Source organism: Triticum dicoccoides, chromosome 1B (assembly GCF_002162155.2).
Source record: "Triticum dicoccoides isolate Atlit2015 ecotype Zavitan chromosome 1B, WEW_v2.0, whole genome shotgun sequence".
Lineage (NCBI taxonomy): Eukaryota > Viridiplantae > Streptophyta > Magnoliopsida > Poales > Poaceae > Triticum > Triticum dicoccoides.
Genome location: NC_041381.1, coordinates 59,779,788 through 59,803,456, shown reverse-complemented (window position 1 = coordinate 59,803,456; position 23,669 = coordinate 59,779,788). Strand labels below are relative to the sequence as shown.

Here is a 23,669-nt window from a genome sequence, read left to right as displayed (position 1 = left end):
CATCCCTAACGCTGCTTTTGCTGCTGGTCTCAATTTTACTGCTGCCCTATTTGCTTTCCAAGTTGCCGCTGCTAGTGATGCTTGCTGTTGTTGCTCTTTTACTGCTCTTTGAGTGTGGCTCTGCTGTTGCTTGTATTTTTACTGCTATTTTAGTGTTGCTTGCTGCTGGAGATCTTATTGTGGTTGTTAGAGTAAGTCCGAGGCACTCCGTTGATCATCCGAAGACCAAGCAATCACACAAGCACGACACCGAGATTTGTTAACGAGGTTCACCGATATGGCTACATCCCCGGGGCATATGACTACGGGTGCTCCTCCCCATGACACCGCTGCAATACCACAGCCCGACCGCCCAGGCGCCGGCATACGCCACCGGCACCCCTCCTTGCCTATGCTATTATGTTGGCATAGGTTCCATCGTGTGTCTACCCCCGCTATATATGAGAGGCCTGGGATACAAGTGCCCTACTTGAACACGACTCTGTATCCTATCTAAACACAATACAACTACAATTCCAACTCTAACCTACTTTGTACAATAATATTCGACACAACTCTAACAAACTCCACCTTGACGAATATTCTTCACAACCTTGGATTCATCCATGCGTTGAACCTCCATGTACGTTGGACTTGAGATGCGCCATGAGCACCGCTGCTATTCCCAGACTCCACGTGACTCCACCTGCAACTGTAGTGTGACGCCCCGAGACCGACGCTCCAGAAGACTTCTAGCTATTTTGAGTTTCGCCGTGTGATTTATTTTTGTTTGTTGCATTTCATCATGGCATCATGTGCATTGCATCCACATGTTTTCATAAAACTCGTAGCCATTTGCAGTTGCCCCTTCTCTCTTTGCCCCCGTTCTCATTTTGTCAGACCCTTGTCTTCGTTGACCTCTCTCAGATCCCTCGCGTGCGTCCGAAACCTGCCCCGAACCCGACCCGCTCAGTTATCACCGATGGATTCAGATCATCCCCAAACATCCCTAAAATATCTTTGTTTTATTTAGTGGACTCCCTAGCCTATTTTTCCGTCTGTCCGATTACGATCGGAGGGACAAGATAGCCCCTAACCTAATCCCACCTAACCCTAAAACCTAGGAGATCTGTCCCATCCATTCCGTTCCCGCCGTCGCCGCCACTCTCTCCAAAAATCCTTCTTGGGATCCCTCCGATGCAGCCGCCACCCGCCTTCTTCTAGTTTTCCCCACCGATCCAACCAGTGCACTCCCCTGCCTCCTTCGATCCACCACCACCAGCAGCAGCTTCGGCCGCAGCCCGCGAGGCACCGGCCTACTCAGCTCCTTCGGCTCTACAGCAACCTCACCGGAGACCAGCGTCGCTCCACCTCGTTTCCAACTCTGGTCACGGCTCTGCCCCGCTCGCTGCTTCTCCTTCCCGTCTTCTTCTCCCGTTCCCTCTGGATCCCGTTTCCTCTGGATCCCGTTTCCTCTGGATCCCGCTCCCATTTGTAGTCGGACCTGAGTTTTGGCCTTTTAACGGCCCATGCCTTTCATGGTCCAATACCAGTCTGGTTTCTCTTTCGGCCTGCTAAAGGCACACAACATAGTTGGGCCATTTACAATACGACCTGACTTTCGGCCTCTTAGCGGCCCATGCTCTTCATAGTCTAGTACAAGCCCGCTGTCTCTTTCGGCCTGCCAAAGGCCAACAGTATAGTTGGGCCATATGTAGGCTGAATTTAGTAGCGGCCTGTTAATGGCCCGTGAAATCAAATGGGCCCACCTGTTGCCTGCTTCGATGTCGGCCTGTTAACGACCCGGGAGGTAAGAGGGCCGACCATTAACTTTCGGCCTGGTAACGGCCCATTAACTTAATGGGCCCATTAAAGTTCGTACATGTCTTTAGGCTAAATTAGATAATTTGAGCCCATTACGATGGGAAATTAGCACAGGACCAAAACCGATCAAGCAAAGGTATGACATACAGGGAAAAACATTGCACATCCAGCATACATTACAGGAAATTACATCCACTGGTCCTGGTATGCATGAACATGGTGGATATGCACGCCTCCCTCGCGCGATCCTGGGTGCCGCCGGATAAATTTTTTGGTGGGAACTCTGCACCTTTGAGTAAACAGTCGGTGGTTTGCCTACTACAGGTGGCATGGTAAACCTGGTGATCCAGGTGACACGAATGAGTGCTGCTCTGCAAAAAAACAAGGCTTATTAATTGCTTGCTTAAGAGTTTGAAACATTATACGAAGAAAAATCATATTCAACTTTAATGCCAGGCCATAATCAGGAGTGCTCTGCTTCAAGATTGTCTGCTCCACGTCAGGCTGCAGGTGGGAGTGGGCATAAGTGGGACTAATTAAGCTCATCCCACTTAATCATCTTGATGGGCACCCGTTGGACAACAGAAGAAATAAGTGGGTTGTCCCATTTAGCCCGCTGGGAACCCACCACCCCACTAGCCCAGTCTCTCCTCCAGCCTCACTTCCGCACTGAGCTCTTGTGTAGAGTCCGAGTCGAGCCGCCGCCCCTCCGACCTGGCAGCCGGTAGCGCGCTGCTCCTCCGGCCGCCTCTCTTCTCCCTCGCGCTGGAGACCAGCATCTATGCGCGTACCGCCGGGTTCCTCTCGATGGAGAGCCCCGCCGACGCCTTCCACGCCGCGCGCAACCGCTTGCTGGAGATGCTGACGGTGCTCCCGGCAACGGCTCGTCCCTCCGGAGCGCAAGAGGCAGTTGCCCAGCATCATGGACCGGTCGGTGCCGGCGTACCAGCTGGGAGCGATGGGCTCGGACGAGACCACGGTCCACGAGGGCCAGCGTGGACGCCGGCCGTGCTCGCATCGCATTGCGCGCGAGTCGAGCGCGACCAGGCCGCGCCACACCCCATGCCGAAGAGGCCGTACGCGGCGACGTCGTGCATGCCGCCGCTGTGCATCACGGCGTCTGAGCCCCATGATGCGCCGTACGCGCCCAGCGGTGAGTAGGCGGCCACGACGACGCCGTGCCGCGCGCAGACCTCCCGCACCTTCTCCTGCCTCCACCCCACGTTGAGCTCCACCTGGTTCACGGCCGGCGGCACGGCGGCGAGCGCCAGCAGCCGCTCCATCTTGGTGGCCGAGAAGTTGCTGACGCCGACGGAGCGCGCCAGGCCCAGGCGGCGGTACTCCTCCATGCCGCGCCACACGCCCTCCATGTCGAACTCCGTGTGGGTGCTCTTGTCCGCGGGGTTGTCGCCAGCGACGGGCCAGTGAGCGGAGTCTGAAAGTCTGAATTCAGTGATGTTAACCGCAGCTTCCCGGTTAAGTGGGATGCCCACTTATACCCACATAATCTACATTTATTTTGGTGGGATGTCCACTTTTCAAACACCAAATTGTATTGGGACTAGGTGGATTTTAGTGGGACTCCCACCTCCAGTCCCACTTGCAGCCTGAGCTCCACGTTTTCTGAACTGCACATGCCATTCGTTGGTTGGGATTCTGAGTTTCTGGACATGAATCTGGTCCAGAAGGCTGAACCAAACAAACCTTTTAGCTACAGGTTATCGGTGTGCCCGATGAACCAGCCAACAAGGTGAGCTGAAGGTGCTGCCGGCCTGCCCAGACGCGATGAACTGGTCCTGTTTCAGAGAGATGCTGACAAATTAAGATACACTAATCCTTGCTGCTGGTCCCTTTTTTTGGTCCCATCTTGCCTTCAATTCATCCCGTTGAAACCATGTTCCAAAGTGGGTTTCAGTTTGGAACCATGTTCAGTCTGGCAGTTTTTGCATGCCCGGCGCTTCGGCTTGCCGGCCCGGGTGCCTAGGATCGTCGTGCTCCATGTAGGGGACGACCTGACGGTCGCCGAATGTGGGTTGCAGCAAGTAGTTTTCCTGCTGTAGTACTTTTGAACAGCTGGGTCAGCAAAGGATGTAAATGCAACAAATGTACTTCAACAGACTAGTGTATGTTCTGTCTGTCGTGTTTCAGAGTTATACAACACGCCCATTTTTCTCTCAGTTTTGTTCTTGCATTTTTTCACTCTTCTCTCTAACATGGCAGTGTGTCGGCTACTTTTGTAATGGCCGACCGCAATTTCATTTCGCATAAAAGCTAAAGAAAACAAAAAAACTATCAAAATCTCCACTGCTGAACGTTCCTCTGATGGGCCGGGCTTTGCTCATTCTCATCCCAGCTACATGGGCCGAGTACCCTTCTTCCATGCTCTGCCCGAGGAAGTGCAGCACTGCATGCCTGCTCCCTAATTAGTCCCACCTCGCTAGTTTAGGCGACGCCAAACCTGTTTATAAGGCGAGGCGCAGCCGTTTGTATGACGACCTTACTTGAACAGGATCTGTTCTATAGGCTCGTACCGCTGCATCCTTTACCAATAAGGAGGCAAGCACTCATGTCCGGTTGATGCATTCTGACCACCGGGCCAAAGCGTGATTAACGACCAGGATCACCTGATGAGAGTGGCCTAGTGGGAGGTTGTCTGACAGACTAGAAAATCTTTTTCTTTTTCTTTTTCTTTTTTTGCCTTGCAATTTCCAATTCCTTCCTTCTGGCAACAAAGGCACACTTTCTTAACTAAAACATGTGAAGATCATATGCATTTCTCCTTTTGAATTACTTTAACCACATAATCTCTATCTTTGACCCCACACACCTGAAAGCATGTATGATAGTATGATGCTTAAGACTTTGAAACAACATACTCCATCCGATTCATATTACTTGTGGTAGCGTTAGTACAGTTTTGTACTGAAGTTGTACTAAATTTGCGACAAGTAATATAGATCGGAGGGAGTACGAAAAATCATATCCAAGATTAATACCAGGGCATTCTGAAGGCTCATACGGGATGATCTCGCCTCCCGCGTGGGGATAACTTTCTATAATTGGTTAGATTCGCCTAATTAGCTGATAGCTCTGGATATGTCTTGTTGGACCATCTGTTTTGTAGCATGCTGCTACTCCCTCCGTTCCAAAATAGATGACATCTATTTTGGAACGGAGAGAGTACTTCTGGCCTGCTATCTTAGGCAGGCTCGAGAGCTTACTATCTCGGATATTGTTCTCCGTTTTATTCAATAAAATGGAGAGGGGGGGAACCCCTTTGTTTAAAAAAAAAGATTAATACCAGGGCATAACTAGAAGTGCACGCTTTCATATTCAAGGTTGGTTGGGCCACGTTTTCTGAACTGCACATAGCTTGCATCTCCTGCCATTCTTTGGTTGGGATCCTGAGTTCCAAGAGATGAATCTTGTTCATAAGGCTGGTTCCACATGTTCAATTATTCGTAAGGCTGGTTCAGGTAGGGAAATTAACATATGTATTAATCCTTGCTGCTTGCTCTGTTTTTGGTACTGCCTCTGCTCATCTTGTCGAAACCATGTTACAAAGTAGGTTTCAGTTTGAAACCATGTTCAGGCTGACAGGTTTTTGCATGCCTGGTGCTTCGGCTTGCCGGCCTGAGCACCTAGGATCGTCGCTATGCTCCTCACAGAGGACGAAGTGAGCGTCGCCCAATGGAAGTTGCAGCAAGTAGTTTTCCCGCTGGACTACTTTTGAACAGCAGAGTCAGCAAATCTACAAAGGATGTATGTGTTCTGTCTGTCAAGTTCCGGTGTTGCCTTTTTTCTTCTTCTCTCTAATTATTATTATTTTTGAGAATTCGTTGAGATCCCTCGAGCGCCAACTCATCAATGGCACCAGTGGTCTAGTGGTAGAATAGTACCCTGCCACGTGTACAGACACGGGTTCGATTCCCGGCTGGTGCATTCTTGTTTTATGACTAGACTAGAAGAATAGTCCAGGCAGCAAAAAAGATGCTGATTAAAGAAATTAAATCTTCTTTTCTAGCCAAAACATACAAAAGTTATCATTCCCCAGTATGTCTCTTCAAGGGTACTGAGCCTGATTGTTTTGTCTGTGCCATTTTTCAGTCGTATATGCATTCTGGTTTTCAGGTACAACAACTAGAAGCTCGCACACTCTGCAGAAGAAGAATGGAGCCGAGCCCCTTGTCGACCGGCCGATCGACGCCTGTAGTGTCTGCGGTGTTCCGGAGCAACCTGTATAGGTGCTCACACTTGCGTCCTATTCATTAGCTTGGCGAGGCGTTGACGAGCGACATTATCTGTTGTCAATCAGGTTGTCAACGTCTGTTGTCAGCGCTTCCTACACATGTTATTGTAGCCACTGACTTAGCCTGTTTCAGAGATGTTGAGAAATTATTCCTTGCTGTTTTTTTTTCGAATCAACTATTCCTTACTGCTGATCAGACGTGGGCTATGCAGCATTTGCCATATATTTAAACTAGTTCAAAATCTCCACAGCTGAACATTTCTCTGATGGGCTGGGCTTTGCTCATTCTCGTGCCCTTCCTTCCAAGCTCTGCCTAGGAGGCGCTGCTGCATGTGCCTGCAATTCTCAATTAGTCCCACCTCGCCAGTTTAAGGGACGCTGGAGTGGTTTATGAGGCGAGGCGCTGCTCATGATAGCAGGACCTTACTTGAACAGGATCTGTTCTATAGGCTTGTATCGCTGCATCCTTTACCAATAAGGAGGCAAGCACTCATGTCTGGTTGATGCATTCTCACCTCTAGGCCAGAGTGTGATTAATGGTCAGGATCACCTGATGGGTGTTATCCGTTGGCTGTAGAAGGATCGTTCCTGCCTGGTTAAACTGGTGCAGGGCAGGGGGTGGCCTAGAGGTTGTCTGACAGACTTCAACAATTCTTTTTTTGCTTTTGCAACTCTCTGAAAACAACCTGATGGGTGTTATCCGATGGCTGTAGAGGATCGTTCCTGCCTGGTTAAACAGGTGCAGGGTGGCCTAGAGGTTGTCTGACAGACTTCAACAAATTTTTTTTGCTTTTGCAACTCTCTGAAAACAACCTGTGGGTGTTATCCGATGGCTGTAGAGGATCGTTCCTGCCTGGTTAAACTGGTGCGGGGTGGCCTAGAGGTTGTCTGACAGACTTCAACAATTCTTTTTTTGCTTTTGCAACTCTCTGAAAACCATTTCTCCTTGATCAGAGTACAATAATTTGTTTGCTTTTGCAACTCTCTTTTTAGTCTTGTGGCAACCAATTTTCTTGGGAACTATGCATGATTCAGTTCTACTACAATGGATCTGGAATGCAGATACATTTTTCTTTTCGAACTTGTTTAACCAACAAATCTCCTTCCTTGATCATACATCTGAAGCTATGTATGATTCAGTTCACAGTATAATATTGGGAGAGGAAATTATTAGTAGTGGTTTGGTTCTGATTGAGGCCGATTCAACGCTTTGATCCGACACGACATGTCACACTGCATCCATGTGTGTGAAGTAATTTGGATCCTGTTAGTGCTCTACTGCCCAAGGTAATTGACTACAAGACCAGTAGATGGGTAATCTGACAGTGAGGGTAGCAGTGAGATAATTTTAGTACTGACCTGGGAGAGGAAGTTGACCCAGATGGCGTGAAACTCGCGGCTGAATAAATATGTAGAGACTGATTTCTGCAGGACTCATCTTCTCTAGACCTGAATAAATATTTCTCACAAACCGAAATTATTTTACAAAGATCTGTGTAACATGAAGCTAGCAACCCAAATGTTGTGTGGAAGTCTGACTTCAGCTCATCTTTCAACATTTTCCTGAATCCGTAAAGTAATGCTCTGAAGATGTGGTAACTCCTGGTAAACCATGTTCAGGGAGACAAGAGTGGGTGTTGCTCTCCAAGAAAAAGAAGGCTTAGTGATTGCTTCCTTAAGTGTTTGAAACACATTGAAACAATCATATCCAAGATTAATGCCAGGGCATAATTAGGAGTACTTAGCAAACTGGCAGCTGAAACAGAGGTGATCCCTTGCTTCTACTGTCTGAACTCTGAAGACCACACATGGCACATGAGCAAGATGGGAGGAAGAAGTTCTTCCTTGGCAACATGGCGCTTGTATTCAGTCTGTCTCTTAGTACTTAGTAGTAGCCAGATAAAAAAAATGATGGGAACTCTGCACCTTTGACTTTGAGAAAACAGTAGGCTGTTTGCCTACTGCAAGTATGTTCAGGAAGGAAATGTTGTGTAGAGTCCCATTATGAATGGCAATCCAGCTATGGAATTCAGAACAAGACTTTCCTTTGCTTGGAAAGATGCTGTAAATGCCACCAAAGTACTATACCAAACAAGTGTATGCTCTGTCTCTGTGTGATGTCTCCAATCTGGCAGGGTGCAGTCTGCTACTTCTAGTGGCCGACTGTAATTTAATTTGGAAAAGAAAAAAGAGTAAGTGTCAATGAAAAAAGGTAAGAATTTACCATTTTCGTAAATATAAATGGAAAGTATAGGCCATGCAGCATTAGATATTAAACTGCTTCAATATCTCCAGACTCCACAGCTGATGCAACGAAAATGGAAAGAGGACAACGAGATCATAAATAATTCAAGTTTCCAAAAAAAAAAGATCATAAATAATTCCTCACATGGGCTGGGCTTTGATCATGGGCCATGATCCGGGTACCCTTCCATGCTCTGGCTGAGTAGGCGCTGCTGCATGGCTGCTCTCTAATTAGTCCCACCTCGCTAGTTTAGACGACGCTGGAGCAGTTTATAAGGCGAGACGCTGCTGATTGTAGCACGACCTTACTTGAACAGGATCTGTTCTATAGGCTCGTACCGCTGCATCCTTTACCAATAAGGAGGCAAGCACTTCAGTCTGGTTGATGCATTCTGACCTCTGGGCCAGAGCGTGATTAACGGCTTGGATTCACCTGATGGGTGTTATCCGACGGCTGTAGAGGATCGTTCTTGTTCCAGTTCACACTGGTGCAGGTTGGCTCAGAGGTTGTCTGACAGACTCCACTAATCTTTTTCTTTTTCTTTTTGACTGTAGAGCTAGGATGTGGTTGTACAACATCTGGCAATTACATTCAGTTGTTGTTCCACATGTACAAGGCTACAAGCTAATCCAGAATAGTTTCAACTACTAAATGCAGCTTCGTTCAGGATGAAATACTCATTCAGTTTTTGTTAGCTTCGAAGTACTCAATGCACCTTCAAGTTCAGGGTGAAATCCATGGATTAATCATCTGAGTAAGCTATCTTTCAGGCATCTATGAAGGCTGGACTGCAGTAATCCTTTGGATATGCTCCAGCAGTAATCCTTTGAAGATGCTCCAGCGTGTGATGATGTTCATAAAAGAAGATTATTTCTTGCTTAATAGTTTGAACTGTTATCCAAAAGATCAAAACCCAGACTAATGCCAAGGCAAAAGATCAAGTTCTGCCTCGTAGTCATGACTGCCAGGCAGAAAAGGTGTCATGACTGCGAGGCAGAACTTGATATACCTGTCCAGGTGAGTTCGCCATCAATATGCACAGAGATCACTGAATTGGTAATAGGCCTGCTCAGGCAGAAGCAAGTGGTACAAATCTCTGAAATCTTCACTCTCCAGCACTGTCTTTGTAGAAAAAATACACGAGGATCCAACAGTACAAAGTACAACAGTTGAGTAATCAGCAAAAAGATGTCGAGGCTTCCATTCATTATCGCTACAATCACCCACTTTAATCAGCAAAAAGTGCCCCGGAGGTTGTCTGACAGACTACAAAATGCTTCTTAAACCTGTTCTCGTTTTGAATTTGTTTCACCACACAATCCCTCTTAGCCACACGGCACACATCTGAAACTATATATTTGGTGTAGGACTCATCTTCATATATCGGACCTGAATAAATATTTCTCCACACTTTCCTGCATATGTAACTAATCCTTTGAAGAAAATCATGTCCCAGATTAATGCCAGAGCAAAATTAGGAGTACTTAGCAGACGGAGGTGATCCTTCTACTAAAGAAGGCTTTGCTTGCTTAAGATCAATGGCAGGGCATAATTAGGAGTTTTCTGAACTGCACATGATTTGCATCTTTGGTTCCTGGACATGAATCCGGTTCAGAAGGCTGAACCAAACAAACCATTTAACTACTACTCCTTCCGCTCCGTTCAAATTTGAACTAAAACCACACCACTTATTTCCGGACAAACGTAGTAAAATATCAGTTAGCTGGTTCCACATGTTCAATTATCCATTCCACAACCAAAGGATTACACATATTACAGAATTATTATGTATTCAGTTAGCCCGCAAGAGGGTTGACCATATGACCAAGGAACAACACGGCTCCTGTCCTCTCCTCAACCACGGCAAATAAGAATGGCCGATCCGCCACAAAATCCACCAAATGCGGTGGTTCCCTTTCCTCAAGCGAAGTACCATCCATGAGTACGACCGTGGCAGCAGCGGCCACGGTGCCTTGCTCGTCCACCTCGATGGTGGCCTTATGGTACACCCGGGAGATGGAGACCCGCCCATGCCCATCCCCGCCGCTCACCATGCCTGAGAAGTCACCGCCTGAGAAAGCCCTGGTGACACCAAGATTTCTCATGTCCGACGACGCCTCGAACCCGAACGTGAACTTGAACTTGGGCACCATGAACTGCCCGACTGGAACCTCCTCCACCGGCGTGTGCTTACTGATGAACTCTGGCGTAGACACCGCCTTGTCGTAGAGATCGGCGAGACTGAGAGTGCCGCTGTCCGGGAGAAGGATCAACATGTAGAATGCATCAGCTTGCCGTAGCACGTCGTTCTTGTAGGGCAGCTTGAGGGCCCTGAAGCCCGGGTAGAGCGCGATGTACTGTGACCGGCCTGTCGTCATGGACGGCACGCCCACGGTGGTGCCGCCTGGGACGTGGAACGGTGCCGTGGAGACGTCGAACGGGTGAGACCACGCTCCTTTGAAGTAGAGCGCGTTGGCGAGGACGACCGCCGTGGACGAGTCGACGGAGCCGGGAGGGAGGATGTCGCGGATGAGCTGCTTCGTCGCGTCCGCCACGTAGGCGTTCACGCGCTGCCTCGCCTGCTCGGCCCCCGACACGAAGTCCACGGATTCCGCCGTGGCGCCGTACCGCGACGCGCCGGTGGCCGTGAACTCTGGCGTGAGCGCCAGGCTCCGGTTGACCCACACGCCGCAGGCGAAGGACGTCTGCGCTAGGCCGTTGAGCCTGCCGACGAGCTCGTTCACGGGCGCGTGGTGCAGCCCGTGGAGCGACGATGACCCGAGGAACCGCAGGAGCTCCCTGCGCGTGTCGCCCCGCGCGCCGGAGGCCACCATGGCGAGCGCCGCGCGGACGGACAGCGGCGAGAACACGAAGTTGCTTCCCGTGCCGGCCGCCGCCCGGACGCCGACCTCCCTGGCGAGAGGCAGGCACGACGCGTCGCCGCCTACCGCAGGGCCGGCTCCAGGACCAGGAGGCGCCGCGGTGAACAGGGTCGAGCAGAGCCGCCATGCGGCGAACAGGGTCAAGCAGAGGAGGACGGCCTTCCCGAAGCGCGACATCGGAATGGCTGCACTTCGCCGTGGGTTCGCGCCATCGCGGCAAGGTTCAGACAGCATCCTACTGGTGTCCATCGATCGATCAGATGTTGAAGGCGATGGAGGAGGACGATAGGAGCCGATGGCGGCGGCGAGAAGACTATGGCGGCGGCGGCGGCCAGTCCCTCCTTCACTGCGAGGTGCGCGCTGGGGTGTCCGAGCGGGTTATGGTTAGCGGGACAATGGGCTACTGGACATCATTGACTGGGAGTTGGGCTGTATTTTAAATTAAATGGCCCGCGCAAATGCATGCAACATTCTAGACTCTAAAAAAAAGATCGACATAAAAAATACAATATTATATTTTTATCATAAAATGTTTTTATAACTTAGGGCGTGTTCGGAGCTCCTCCCACTCCACGCTTCATAAATTATTCCTGGTGCAGATCTGAGCCGAACGAAATATCTGCGAGAAGCTAGCTTTAGGAAGCTACGACCGATTGCAGTGCAAAAACGCGAAGCGGCGTCGACCCGGCTCCACGGATTGGAGAATCGGAAGTTTGCTCAATTTACAAGGTGTTGCCACCGCCTCGCTCGAACAAAAGAATCTAGCGATCTCGAGCGAATCGGTACACCTCTTCCCACGTGAATCGATGCACTGGGCCTGAATTCGCTGCCTCTAGACGGCCCCGTCGGTGCCAAATGGGCCACAACCCTCCTAGCTGGGCTCCAGCGCTACAAGAAGCTGCTGATTCAAGCAGAACGGTTTTTGGATCGCCAGGTGAAGCTAGAAGCCACAAAAAAAAGCTGGATTTGAGAAGTTTTGTGAAGCTGGAGAAGATCCGAACACGCCCATATTACCCACCTAAATTTCATGATTGAGTTCTGCTTTGCACCTGCATAATTGACAATGAGGATGGGGTTAAATTTGTACGACAAACAATCTATGCACTATGTTAAGCAATGTTTTAATAAATTTAAATTTTTTTAAGTTACCTTGCACTATAGTAGAAAAAAGAGCAATAGAAGCGGACCCTGAAAGCGGTTTGTGACTAAGCAGAACGAAACCCGATTATGTACTAGCGTTGAGATTTTAAGGTTTCTGAATTCAATATCTTGAAAGGGAATCAAAATACTACTACCTCTTCCCGACAATATAAGATTTTACTAGTATATTGGATGTAATAAGATCTTATATTATGAAACAGAGGGGCACTTTACATCATGTATTGGACAATCCATAATATGCACACACGCGCACCATTGGACCCTAAGGACGCTCTCCTCGTGTTGGCCCTCTGCCGCTCCCTAACAAGGGCGGAGATGGATGCGTGGTAGCTTCGCTGCAAGAATACCATAGCACTCCAGCTCGGCATCGAGCTGTCAAAACGTGAGACAACGGCGGAGGCGGCGACCGAAATAAGGAGTAGGACCGCCTGCTCCGAAGGTTGATGGGCCAAATCAGCCCCGACGACGACTCGGACATCATCAACAACTCCAGCTCCAGCGACGATGCCCATCTAGTCACCAACGCCTACACGAATGGGTACAAACCGCATCGGCGGCCTCAAGGGGAAGTGGGCGGCAAGGAAATGGTGATTTGCTCCGCCTTTCTCCATCTTTATATACGATTTTAGTATTAATTTGCACTGTCCCGTGATGAACTTTTGATCCTTTTGTCCGACGATGAACTATGTTCCTTTTGTATTGGCTGAATTTAGTCGGTTTGTTACTATTAAATGTGTTCGCCGTGTTTCTTCTATGTAGCATTGCATGGGTTGCATGGATTTGAGGGACATGACTGGGGGAGCAAAGAAATGAGGGGTGACCGGTCACTGCACACAGATGTGCCTGGGCAAGTCCGCAGGCGTTTGAGGGGCCGGATTAGATATATCCGGATGTAGATGCTCTTAGTGATCTAATCAAAAGCCCGAAAATATTTAAACACACAACACAACATCGAGATTTGGAACATATTTTGAAGGGAAACCAAAGTTTGAAAATGTAAACAATTTTCGGAATCCTCAAACATTTCTTTAAAGCGCGAACACTTGTTGAAAATTTCGATTACTTTTTGAAAAAAGGCAAACATTTTTTTTGAAAAAACTATCAATTTTTAAAATAAGAACACTTTGAAAAACAAACATTTTTCCAAAAAAATGGGAACATATTTTGAAACCTTAACAAAACTTTAAAGTGAACACATTTCTCAAATCGTAGAGTGACAAGTCACAGTTCAATACACTCTGCAGAGGTGCACTACTTTACCCACAAGTGTTACTTACCCTTCATGCCAAGCACGCAACCCACTACACATCCAAGAGTGTGTTTCCAAGTCTAAGGTTTTGAGTTATTTCGGCTCTTCATATGTGCGTACACCTGCGAATAAGTAATTTACCGGTGAAGGGAGCTACCGGTGAAGAATCTACCGCAGACGCTTGCTTTTAGATTGGTGCTGTGTCGGACCCACTAAGATTCTATTTTCTGTTTCTTTGGTGATACAAAACCTATACGAGATGAATACATCGATGACGGGCCCAATGATAAAATATATCCCAACTAGCCCCTTCTCTCTCTTTGCATTCTCTCCCAGCCCCAGATCGCATAACACCTCTCTCTCTTCAGAGCAACCGCGACCGGCCTCCGTCCCAACTCCGGCGACCGTCAACTCCGACCACCGGATCCGCTTCCCTGACCAGTTGCCGGCCCAAGTACGATAGGTTCATGGTCGGAAGACCTCGTCTTCCACCGAGTTCCGGCGAGGCAGTTTTGCGGTGAGGCATGGTTTTCCCGGCCACAGTCGAGTCCGATGACGACGAGCAAGTAGTGGCTTCACAGGCTAGCGCTGGATCCGGCGCTCACGTCGCGGCTCGGCCATGCCGCGGGCCGAGTACAGCGGCCTCCTCGTCCACCCCGTCCCCGGTGAGATCTACGGGTGAGCCTCCTCCTCTACCTTGCTTTTTGTTCCGAAGACATTTGTTGATTTCCCCCAAACAGATCTGAGGATGCATGATTGGAAGATAGAAATTTTCTTTGCTGATTATGAAGTCTGATCTATGGATGAATGAAGAACTATGATCTGCTAAAACTGAAATACAGTTTGTGGAAAAAAGTGATGTTTCATGAGAAGTGAAATATGTCAATCAATAGTTCTGAAAGTGATGTTGAGTGAAAAGCAAGTGAAACAGATATTTCAATGTGTTTTTGCAAGTTGTGAAGCTATTTTCTGTGAAGTATATTAAATTACTTCTCTGAAATGTATGAAAATGATATTTCAGTTATATGTGTAATATGTTGTTTCAGTGTGTCCTTTGAATGATTTGAAATTGGTTTTCGGAGTGAAATTTCACTTGCTATGAAATATGGCATTTAAAAAATGCAGTTTCAGTCTTTTGTAATAATATTATAGTGAAATTTGTTTAAACGATTGAAATCAGTTCTTTGATGATTTGAGATAACCAGTTTCACTTGTTGTGAATATGGAATTGGAATTGGAAAAACTGTAATCAGTTTTTCTAAATATGGAATCATTTTTTTACTCCTTTGAAATAACCTGTTTGATCTTTTGGAATAGTGAAATTGGAATAACTGAAATCATCCTTTGAAAGTTTTGAATTTCATATGTTACTGTTTTTGGAGTTCACTCATTTGAAAGTGAAATGTACTCAAGCTGGTATGTGTATGAAAATATTTCACTCTTTTAAGTTGATTTTTTTTGTTTCACTCATTTGAAATAATCATTTACACTCTTTTGTGGATAAAAACTGTAATCAATTTTTCTAAATATGGAATCATTTTTTCACTCTTTTGAAATAACCAGTTTATTCTTTTGGGAAAAGTGAAATTAGAATGCATCATGGATTGAAATTTACACTCTTTTGATAAAAATTAGGAGTGTCTTATTTCCCAATAGTGAATAAGTATTTGAAATTTTTGGTAACTGAAATATGTGTTTGGAAGTATTGAAATAAGTGCTTCGAAAAAGTGAAATATGTGGTTATGGAATTATATGTTAATTAGCTGAAGTGTGCTATTCTGTTCTTGTGTCGCTATCATGGACATGCACGTAATATAACGTCCTGGATATGCACGTGGGGCATCCTGGGTGGTGGGATCTAGTACAGGAATACAACAGGGAATCCTGCGGAAAAGGTGGAATACAACTTCCATATATAATAGACTTTATGTGGTGTCCTACTCTTATTGGCTAGAGGTTCACCGGTAGCTCCCGGCTCCGGCAAAAATGCAGTAACTAGATCTCAAACGGTCAAGTCTCTGTGCATCAGTGTCATCCCTGGATCGGTAATGCTGACACACACAGTACTCAAGGAATTATAACAGAGTTTCAATCACACACTTATTACATCAAGTCCTCATAAAGAGTATGATTACATAAATAAACCATGGCTGAAGGCCATCTAAACTAGATAATATCGGAAGGCTTCGAAGGTAAATGAGCCCATCAACTCCAATGGCATAGCTGAGTGCAAAACAACGACCTATCGCACCTTATTCGTTGTCTGAGTAGTCTGCAACATAAAACGTTGCAACCCGAAATGGGTCAGCACATGGAATATGCTGGCATAGTTACACTGTAAAGCAATGATGATGCAAGTACTATATCTACATGCAATATTTGGCTGATGGAGGCTGTAAGTTTCATCGTTTTGCATAAAGCTAGTTTTTCCCTACAACAAAGAAGTAAATTTATTTAACTACTCCCATGTTGCCCATTATTTGAGAAGGTAACCCCAACTCAAATCCTAATTAAAAGTATCCTCATTAACCCAACATCATAATCTATAATACCTAAATAGTTCATCCCCACTATTCTATTTCTCTTGACATGCAGCCTATCCACCTCATCAACCTTGCCACATCAGCATTCTACTACTGACTTACAGATGGGACCGAGCACTACAATGAACCTGCCACATAAGCCTTCAGTTACTCTTTAAGAGACCCACCACAATCTCGTCTCAACATCATCTGTTTCTCTCCTTCACCACTCTCCCCGGTCAACCCATCAAGCACATGACGGCGGGGATCCATCTCTGCCCGTGGCGCTCCTCTGGTACAAACGCCATCCCGGCAGCGGCCGACCCGCCCCTGTCCCCTGCTCACCCGCCCCTGCCGCAGGGGCCGCGCCCGCCTCTGCCCTGCCGCCGCTGGTTACCTCCCCTCCTCCGCCGCCCCTTCCATTGTCATTGCTGGCCTCCGAAAAACCCTGCTTCGTCCGTTGATGCGCGCAGATTGAAGACAAGGAGAGGAGGCTACTGCATCCAGTGGTGGCCTATGCTGGTGGGCGAAATCAGACCGGCCGTTGGGTCTCTTCTGGAAGGAGGCTCTGCAAGACTGCAATGGTGGCTTTGTTTTTGGCAGTTGACATATACCGCGGCAATGGTGGCCTTTTTTTGGGCAAGATAGCCTCCTGCATCTGTGGAGGAAATTCTGCTCCTTTCCGTAGGTGATGGATATGCAGGCAACAAAGTCAAACTTTTAAATACCGCAGCGGAATCTCTGGAGTTCAAGGTTCTGTACTGTTCTTCTGTATTTTTCTTTCTTGCTTAATTTTTTGAGCAAATCTTTCTTTCTTATATACACAACAGGTAATATGAACCACACACACAACCCACTATCAGGCCCACTGCAGCCCGGTGCTCCCATCAGCCCACACTATTTATCTTCCCCGGTTGCCATCAATGGCCGATGGAACAACCTGCCTCTTTTGTTTCTCAATTTTTTTAAAATAAATCTATAGCCTCTGTTGCAGTAATTACCCAGTAATTGACGTTTGGTGCTCCCTCTCCTAATAATATCTAAGATGGCGCTCCACTTCCTCTCCCCACGTTCTCCCCAAGTAACTGACAGATTTTTGCTTAAAATCTGTGTTCTGCCTCACCATATTTCCCATCGTCCTCCAGCTTGGGTAGGTGTTCAAGTCGCCTTCCCCAATGCCAATCTCCAATCTGGTAGGTGTCTGCTGGCCATTGTTAGATTCTTCCAGTTCCCCATTTGCCTGAGCTTATTTGTTTTTTTAGGTATCCCTCGGTGCAAAGGTGCTAAAAGTCCTGTCAGCAGGGGCTATTAGTTTTTCGTTGCTGCAAAGTTGATGATTTTTCACTGTTGCACAGAACTCTTGCTGATCGAATTGGTACACAAGCTCCCATATCTGAATTTTATTTTTTTCCATTTACTTATCATATGCATATTCTGTTAGTTTCCGTACTTATTTAGAGGGCATAGGATTTTGTTTGATTGTATTTGTTATAGTCGAAAACTACAACACCGTTGTTGTGCTTGTGATGACAAGTTTATTTCCATATTTGTTCAGATCCCATCTGCTGTCTCGGTGCAAATATGCTGGAGGATTTCCACCGACCACAAGGATCTAGAACGATTTGGTGAGTGTTGTGGCTGCTACTGTTAACACAAATTCCCTGCAGGGTGCTTCAAACGTGCAAGATGGCACCCTGTTACAACAGTCCTGCCCTGTCCACCTGTTCGATTGTCCGTTCAGCTATGTTTTTCCTTCCGTCTTCTGTTTCGCTTTAAAGATTAATTGGCTGGACTCACCATGTTTTATTTACCATATATGCATGGATGAGTTGATTGGCTCAGTTTACTTATATTTCATATGGAAAGGAGCATCATTGGTTGTTCGGATTGCTACTCATGTCACACAGTCTATAATACATGAGTTAAGTCACATCAAATGCCAATGGTTTTGTTATCTTGGCCAGAGTTACACATCAGGATTTTCCCTACTTCCATGTTCCACGAATACACGGAACTGTTCTTGGGTACTGGGAGTAGTGCAAGGGATTTTCCAGAATGTCCATATAATAATGCAAACTTTATTGGTTCTCTGGCATATAATTTTTTGAACATTTTGATCAGCAGTCTAACATTATCTCATTTGTTTGCTACTGCAAATACCAACTATGGATACATTATCGCACTTTTCGTGTGCTATCAGTGATGGCTTATATGTTGCCCTTTAGTTTTCTCAGAAGTAAGGGATGCTAAATAGAATAGTCACTTTCTATTCTTTGTCGATTTTGCCGTTGCTCATAAACTATTTTTTATGTTGCAGATATCTATGCAGCAATTGATTATTAAGAAGATGCTCCGCAGCATATGTACAAACATATACAACATTCTCTGTGTGAGGACAATCCTTCAGCTCTGATCGCCGGCCCGCTGGCCTCCGGTGGCTCTCCAGCTCCCACACGACCGCCAGCCCGCATTACCTTCGATGGCTTTATGGGATATCTCATGATGTAGTCGCATTACCGGTGAACCGGCTCTGACCGTCAGCCCCCTTGCTTCAGTGACTCTCCCGGTCTGGCATGTCTGCTGGTGCACCTTGCCCATGGTGCTGCTTTGTCTTTCTTATACTCTCCTAATGTCTCAGTTCGGGCGCAGCTGGGAGGTTTGGTTCTGCCGGGAGTCCCGAGCTAGCTTTACTGAATCACAACTGATGTAACATGCACACTATGCACTTGCCTTACTTGAAACATCTCATGTCAATCCATTGTGCAGCGTGGATGACTGTTTTATATGCCGATTTATTTTCTTTATTGCATATGTATGCATCATACATAATTATGTAGATCATGAAGGGCCATCAAGCAAACATTTATGTTTTGTGTCCGTACTGCTGAGTGCTGACCATCGTGCTTTGTGTTTTGATAGTTTAGCAACTGGCCTATTTCGTTCTACCTGTATTTATTTGAACTCCATTTATTCAAGGCTGCTTGGATGCCTATTAAGAACTGAAGAAATGTCTCAACTCTATAATACTAATTAGATATTAGAGAGTACTAATTAGTTTCAGACCAGGAGAATTTTGTTAACTTCTGTTCCTAGAATATTTTCTTGAGTTAGCTATACTTGATACATTTCAGATTCAAATATGCTTGACACATATAACTGCAAGTAGTCCCCTATGTCCATGATTCTCATATCCTGGATTTTTTTTCCCTACAAGTTTTTATGCCTGAATACTAATGCATATATAGAGGGTATGAAGAGAGTGTTTACACTAAAATAATAGGCACACGATATCTCTGTTCAGATTATTCACGTGTGAAACAACAAAGTATAGAATGCTATGAAGCAACCCCGATCATATGGTCAACCAGTTGGAAATGATGATTGTGTAAGAAATGAAATGACGCGTCTCTGAAGGGGGCACAAACCACAATAATAATGCATAGTTCTCTTACAGGGTACCTTTTTTGCAAATGAAGGATGAGTTAAACTTTATGTAGGTTGTTCAACTATCACATGTGTAAATGTTGATCCTTCATATTTTTATTACTATGAATTCCCGCAGCAACGCGCGGGGCTATCATCTAGTTAATTAGAGTAACATGTTGAGATCACACCAATAGATTCAAGTACCAGATACTCAAGATGTCCATAACCGGGGACACGGCTAATCATTATTAGTTTATACACTCTGCAGAGGTTTGCACACTTTTCCCCACAAGACTCGATCTCCTCCGTTGAATTTCTCGCACTACATGGTGTTTGAGAAATGGATGATCGAGACACAATCTTTCAGAAGCGTTAGCACCTTTTGATGGGTAGACAGTACCACCTACATCCCCTACATCTGCTAGTCTACCCTATAAGAGGTCACACGACTTACTCAACTATGCCAGAGCCCATATTGGCATGTGGCTGCACACAGAAGTTTCTAGCATGAATAATCTTATGATCCCTTTGAGTCTGGGTGGCAGTCCATAGGATAATCACACGGTAAACCTGGGATTTCCAAAAAAACAGACAACATTGGGTTCCCCAGGTGCCTCAATCCACCCAGATGTGTATTAAGTTGCCACCTTAATGTAAACCTTAATTAAAACAACTCTCAAACTTCCATGTGTGAATCTCAATCCAATCCCCGTCTACGAGCATGGCTAAGCAATAATAAGCATAACATACATTCCCAGGGTGATCAAAAGGTATTAGGTTCCTACCTCAAGTACTACAACCAAACCACACCTTCCCAATCCTACCAATGCAAATATATGTGGGGAAGAACTAATGCACAGTAAAAACTGGGTATAAAAGAGTATGATCAAAGTGTAACTTGCCTTGCCGATGATCTGCAAACTCTAGAGATCCGTAGTAACAAGCTTCGCACTTCGGGTAATCTAGCATAGACAAACAATAGCATGCATAAGCAATCACTCAAACGAAACACGAGAAAACTCGAGAAAAGATCCAAATTGAACAAGAAACAAGAAACGGCTTAAGCTAACAAGAGTCAAAACCTAACATCATTATTAACATGTGAATTAGATCTTAACAGTAGGTACAAGTGACTAGCTACGATACACAAAAAGATTCAACTCAAACGGAGCAACGAAACTCAAGAAAACGAACGAAACAAGATTCATTTACTAATCTGGACTAAAGTCAAATTTTACAGTACCAAAATCATGTTCAAGTTGATTAATTGGAAAGAGGGCTCTAAGACGAAGATCTAGGCGTTGGTTTCACCTAAATCGGATAAACGGGTAAAAACTTATACTAATTCGAAGATAGAATCGCGATAAAAATAATCGCAGATAAAACCCTGGAAAATAAAACGAGACAAACAGACTAACGAACGAACGTTCGTTAACTGAACCTAACCGGCGAACAATGTTCGTTAAAATGAACGTATGGACGAATGTCCGCTAAATAAATAAACCGACGAAAACCGATCTAATAAAAAAACAGATATAGGGTTTTCTAAAAAAACCGGGCGGTTTTTACCTAAACCGAAAAACGACGGCGACGGTGGGTGGCGGCGGTGGCGGCGCAGGCTGGCGGCGGCGGCGGCGCTAGGGTTAGGGTTCGGCGGGGCGGCACCTGAGGGAGTCCTGGATTAGGGGGTCCTCGGACAGCCCGACTATATACTTTGGCCGGACTGTTGGACTATGAAGATACAAGATTGAAGACTTCGTCCCGTGTCCGGATGGGACTCTCCTTTGCGTAGAAGGCAAGCTTGGCGATTCGGATGTGTAGATCTCCTTCTCTGTAACCGACTCTGTGCAACCCTAGCCCCCTCCGGTGTCTATATAAATCGGAGGGTTTAGTCCGTAGGAGAAGAACAATCATAATCATAGGCTAGCTTCTAGGATTTAGCCTCTACGATCTCGTGGTAGATCAAATCTTGTAATACTCATATCATCAAGATCAATCAATTAAGCAGGAAGTAGAGTATTACCTCCATCGAGAGGGCCCGAACCTGGGTAAACATCGTGTCCCCCGCCTCCTGTTACCATTAGCCTTAGACACACAGTTCGGGACCCCCTACCCGAGATCCGCCGGTTTTGACACTGACATTGGTGCTTCCATTGAGAGTTCCACTGTATCGTCACGATAAGGCTTAACGGCTCCTTCAATCATCAGCAACGATGTGGTCTAGGGTGAGGCTTTCCTCCCCGGACAGATCTTCGTACTCGGCAGCTTCGTACTGTGGGCCAACTCGCTTGGCCATCTGGAGCAGATCGACAACTACACCCATGGACATCAGGTCAGGTTTGGAAACTTGAACTACGCAGCCGACACTCGTGAAGACTTGGTCTTCGACGGATTCAAGCCTGCACCAGGAGCGCCAAACAGTCACGACGGGCATGATTTAGATCTGCAATCGGACGGTGTTCAGGATATCGCACTTACGGCTGCCCTGACCTTCGATCCGGAGCAGACCACGCCATCCGAGGACGGGTGGATGGACCCCGCCACGGAGGCAGCACATTCATCGTCCTTGGAGCCAAACACAGACTCCACCTATAAAGAGATCTGTGTCACCGGACCCGCGGACTCGTATCCGGTCTTAGGTTCTGAACCGCGCGCGTCCATGCCTATCGAATCTGATTGGGCACTGATCATGGAGTTTACCTCCGCGGATATCCTTCATCACTCACCCTTGGGTGACGTGCTAAATTCATTGAGGTCTCTCTCTTTATCAGGAGACTCTTGGCCGAACTATGTCCGGCTCGAGTGGGAAGCGGGCGACGAAAAAATTCGTTACCCACCCACCACCCACTTAATAGCCATTGTCGATGACTTAACCGATGTGCTTGATGACCCACAAGTATAGGGATCTATTGTAGTCCTTTTGATAAGTAAGAGTGTCGAACCCAACAGGAGCAGAAGGAAATGATAAGCGGTTTTCAGCAAGGTATTCTCTGCAAGTACTGAAATAAGTGGTAACGGATAGTTTTGCGATAAGATAAATTGTAACGAGCAACAAGTAATAAAAGTAAATAAGGTGCAGCAATGTGGCCCAATACTTTTTGTAGCAAAGGACAAGCCTGGACAAACTCTTATGATAGAAAAAGCGCTCCCGAGGACACATGGGAATATCGTCAAGCTAGTTTTCATCACGCTCATATGATTCACGTTCGGTACTTTGATAATTTGATATGTGGGTGGACCGGTGCTTGGGTACTGCCCTTACTTGGACAAGCATCCCACTTATGATTAACCTCTATTGCAAGCATCCGCAACTACAACAAAAGTATTAAGGTAAACCTAACCATAGCATGAAACATGTGGATCCAAATCAGCCCCTTACGAAGCAACGCATAAACTAGGGTTTAAGCTTCTGTCACTCTAGCAACCCATCATCTACTTACAATGCCTTCCTCCAAGCCCAAATAATGGTGAAGTGTTATGTTGTCGACGTTCACATAACACCACTAGAGGTTAGACAACATACATCTCATAAAAATATCGAACGAATACCAAATTCACATGACTACTAATAGCAAGACTTCTCCCATGTCCTCAGGAACAAACGTAATTACTCACAAAGCATATTCATGTTCATAATCAGAGGGGTAATAATATGCATAAAGGATCTGAACATATGGTCTTCCACCAAATAAACCAACTAGCATCAACTACAAAGAGTAATCAACACTACTAGCACCAATCCCGGACTTGGAGACAAGAATTGGATACAAGAGATGAACTAGGGTTTGGAGATGAGATGGTGCTGATGAAGATGTTGATGGAGATTGCCCTCTCCCGATGAGAGGAGCGTTGGTGATAACGATGGTGATGATTTCTCCCTCCTGGAGGGAAGTGTCCCCGGCAGAAGAGCTCTGCCAAAGCCCTAGATTGGTTCCGCCATGGTTCCGCCTCGTGGCGGCGGAGTCTCGTCCCGAAAGGTTCTCTATGATTTTTTTTCTCATCGAAAGACTTCATATAGGAGAAGATGGGCGTCGGAGAGCCACCAGGGGGCCCACGAGGTAGGGGGGCGCCCCCCACCGTCGTGAGCAGGGTGTGGCCCCCCTGGCCTTCATCTTTGGCGATGATTTTTCTT

The 23,669-nt window shown here is 46.4% G+C and overlaps 2 protein-coding genes, 1 long non-coding RNA gene, 2 other non-coding genes and 1 pseudogene across 6 annotated transcripts; 4 read left to right on the top strand and 2 right to left on the bottom strand.

The window, feature by feature from the left end:
• Nucleotides 1–2,176: 2,176 nt before the first annotated feature.
• Nucleotides 2,177–3,263, bottom strand: LOC119301180 (probable NAD(P)H-dependent oxidoreductase 2). Its single transcript, XM_037578093.1, has one exon. The coding sequence runs from the start codon at nt 3,171–3,173 to the stop codon at nt 2,724–2,726; it is 450 nt and encodes a 149-aa protein (XP_037433990.1). The 5' UTR covers nt 3,174–3,263; the 3' UTR covers nt 2,177–2,723.
• A 1,031-nt stretch (nt 3,264–4,294) lies between these two features.
• LOC119351150 lies at nt 4,295–4,466 on the top strand (annotated as a pseudogene).
• A 2,003-nt stretch (nt 4,467–6,469) lies between these two features.
• On the top strand, nt 6,470–6,696 carry LOC119351147. Its single transcript, XR_005169678.1, has one exon. It is a non-coding gene; the product is annotated as a small nucleolar RNA U3 (small nucleolar RNA).
• A 1,899-nt stretch (nt 6,697–8,595) lies between these two features.
• On the top strand, nt 8,596–8,817 carry LOC119351146. The gene has a single exon (XR_005169677.1). It is a non-coding gene; the product is annotated as a small nucleolar RNA U3 (small nucleolar RNA).
• A 1,221-nt stretch (nt 8,818–10,038) lies between these two features.
• LOC119301172 (putative serpin-Z12) lies at nt 10,039–11,356 on the bottom strand. The gene has a single exon (XM_037578086.1). It carries the CDS (start codon nt 11,354–11,356, stop codon nt 10,094–10,096), a length of 1,263 nt encoding a protein of 420 aa, XP_037433983.1. The 3' UTR covers nt 10,039–10,093.
• A 4,960-nt stretch (nt 11,357–16,316) lies between these two features.
• LOC119301165 lies at nt 16,317–18,992 on the top strand. Of its 2 annotated transcripts, XR_005146915.1 has the most exons (5): nt 16,317–16,864; nt 17,257–17,304; nt 17,374–17,486; nt 17,667–17,736; nt 18,429–18,992. It is a non-coding gene; the product is annotated as an uncharacterized LOC119301165 (long non-coding RNA). The 2 variants fall into 2 exon arrangements; XR_005146914.1 differs by having other exon boundaries at nt 16,317–17,304.
• Nucleotides 18,993–23,669: the final 4,677 nt, after the last annotated feature.

Coding starts and splice junctions, on each gene's coding strand:
- LOC119301180 (XM_037578093.1), bottom strand. CDS start 3,173: ATGGAGGGCGTGTGGCGCGGCATGGAGGAGTACCGCCGCCTGGGCCTG.
- LOC119301172 (XM_037578086.1), bottom strand. CDS start 11,356: ATGTCGCGCTTCGGGAAGGCCGTCCTCCTCTGCTTGACCCTGTTCGCC.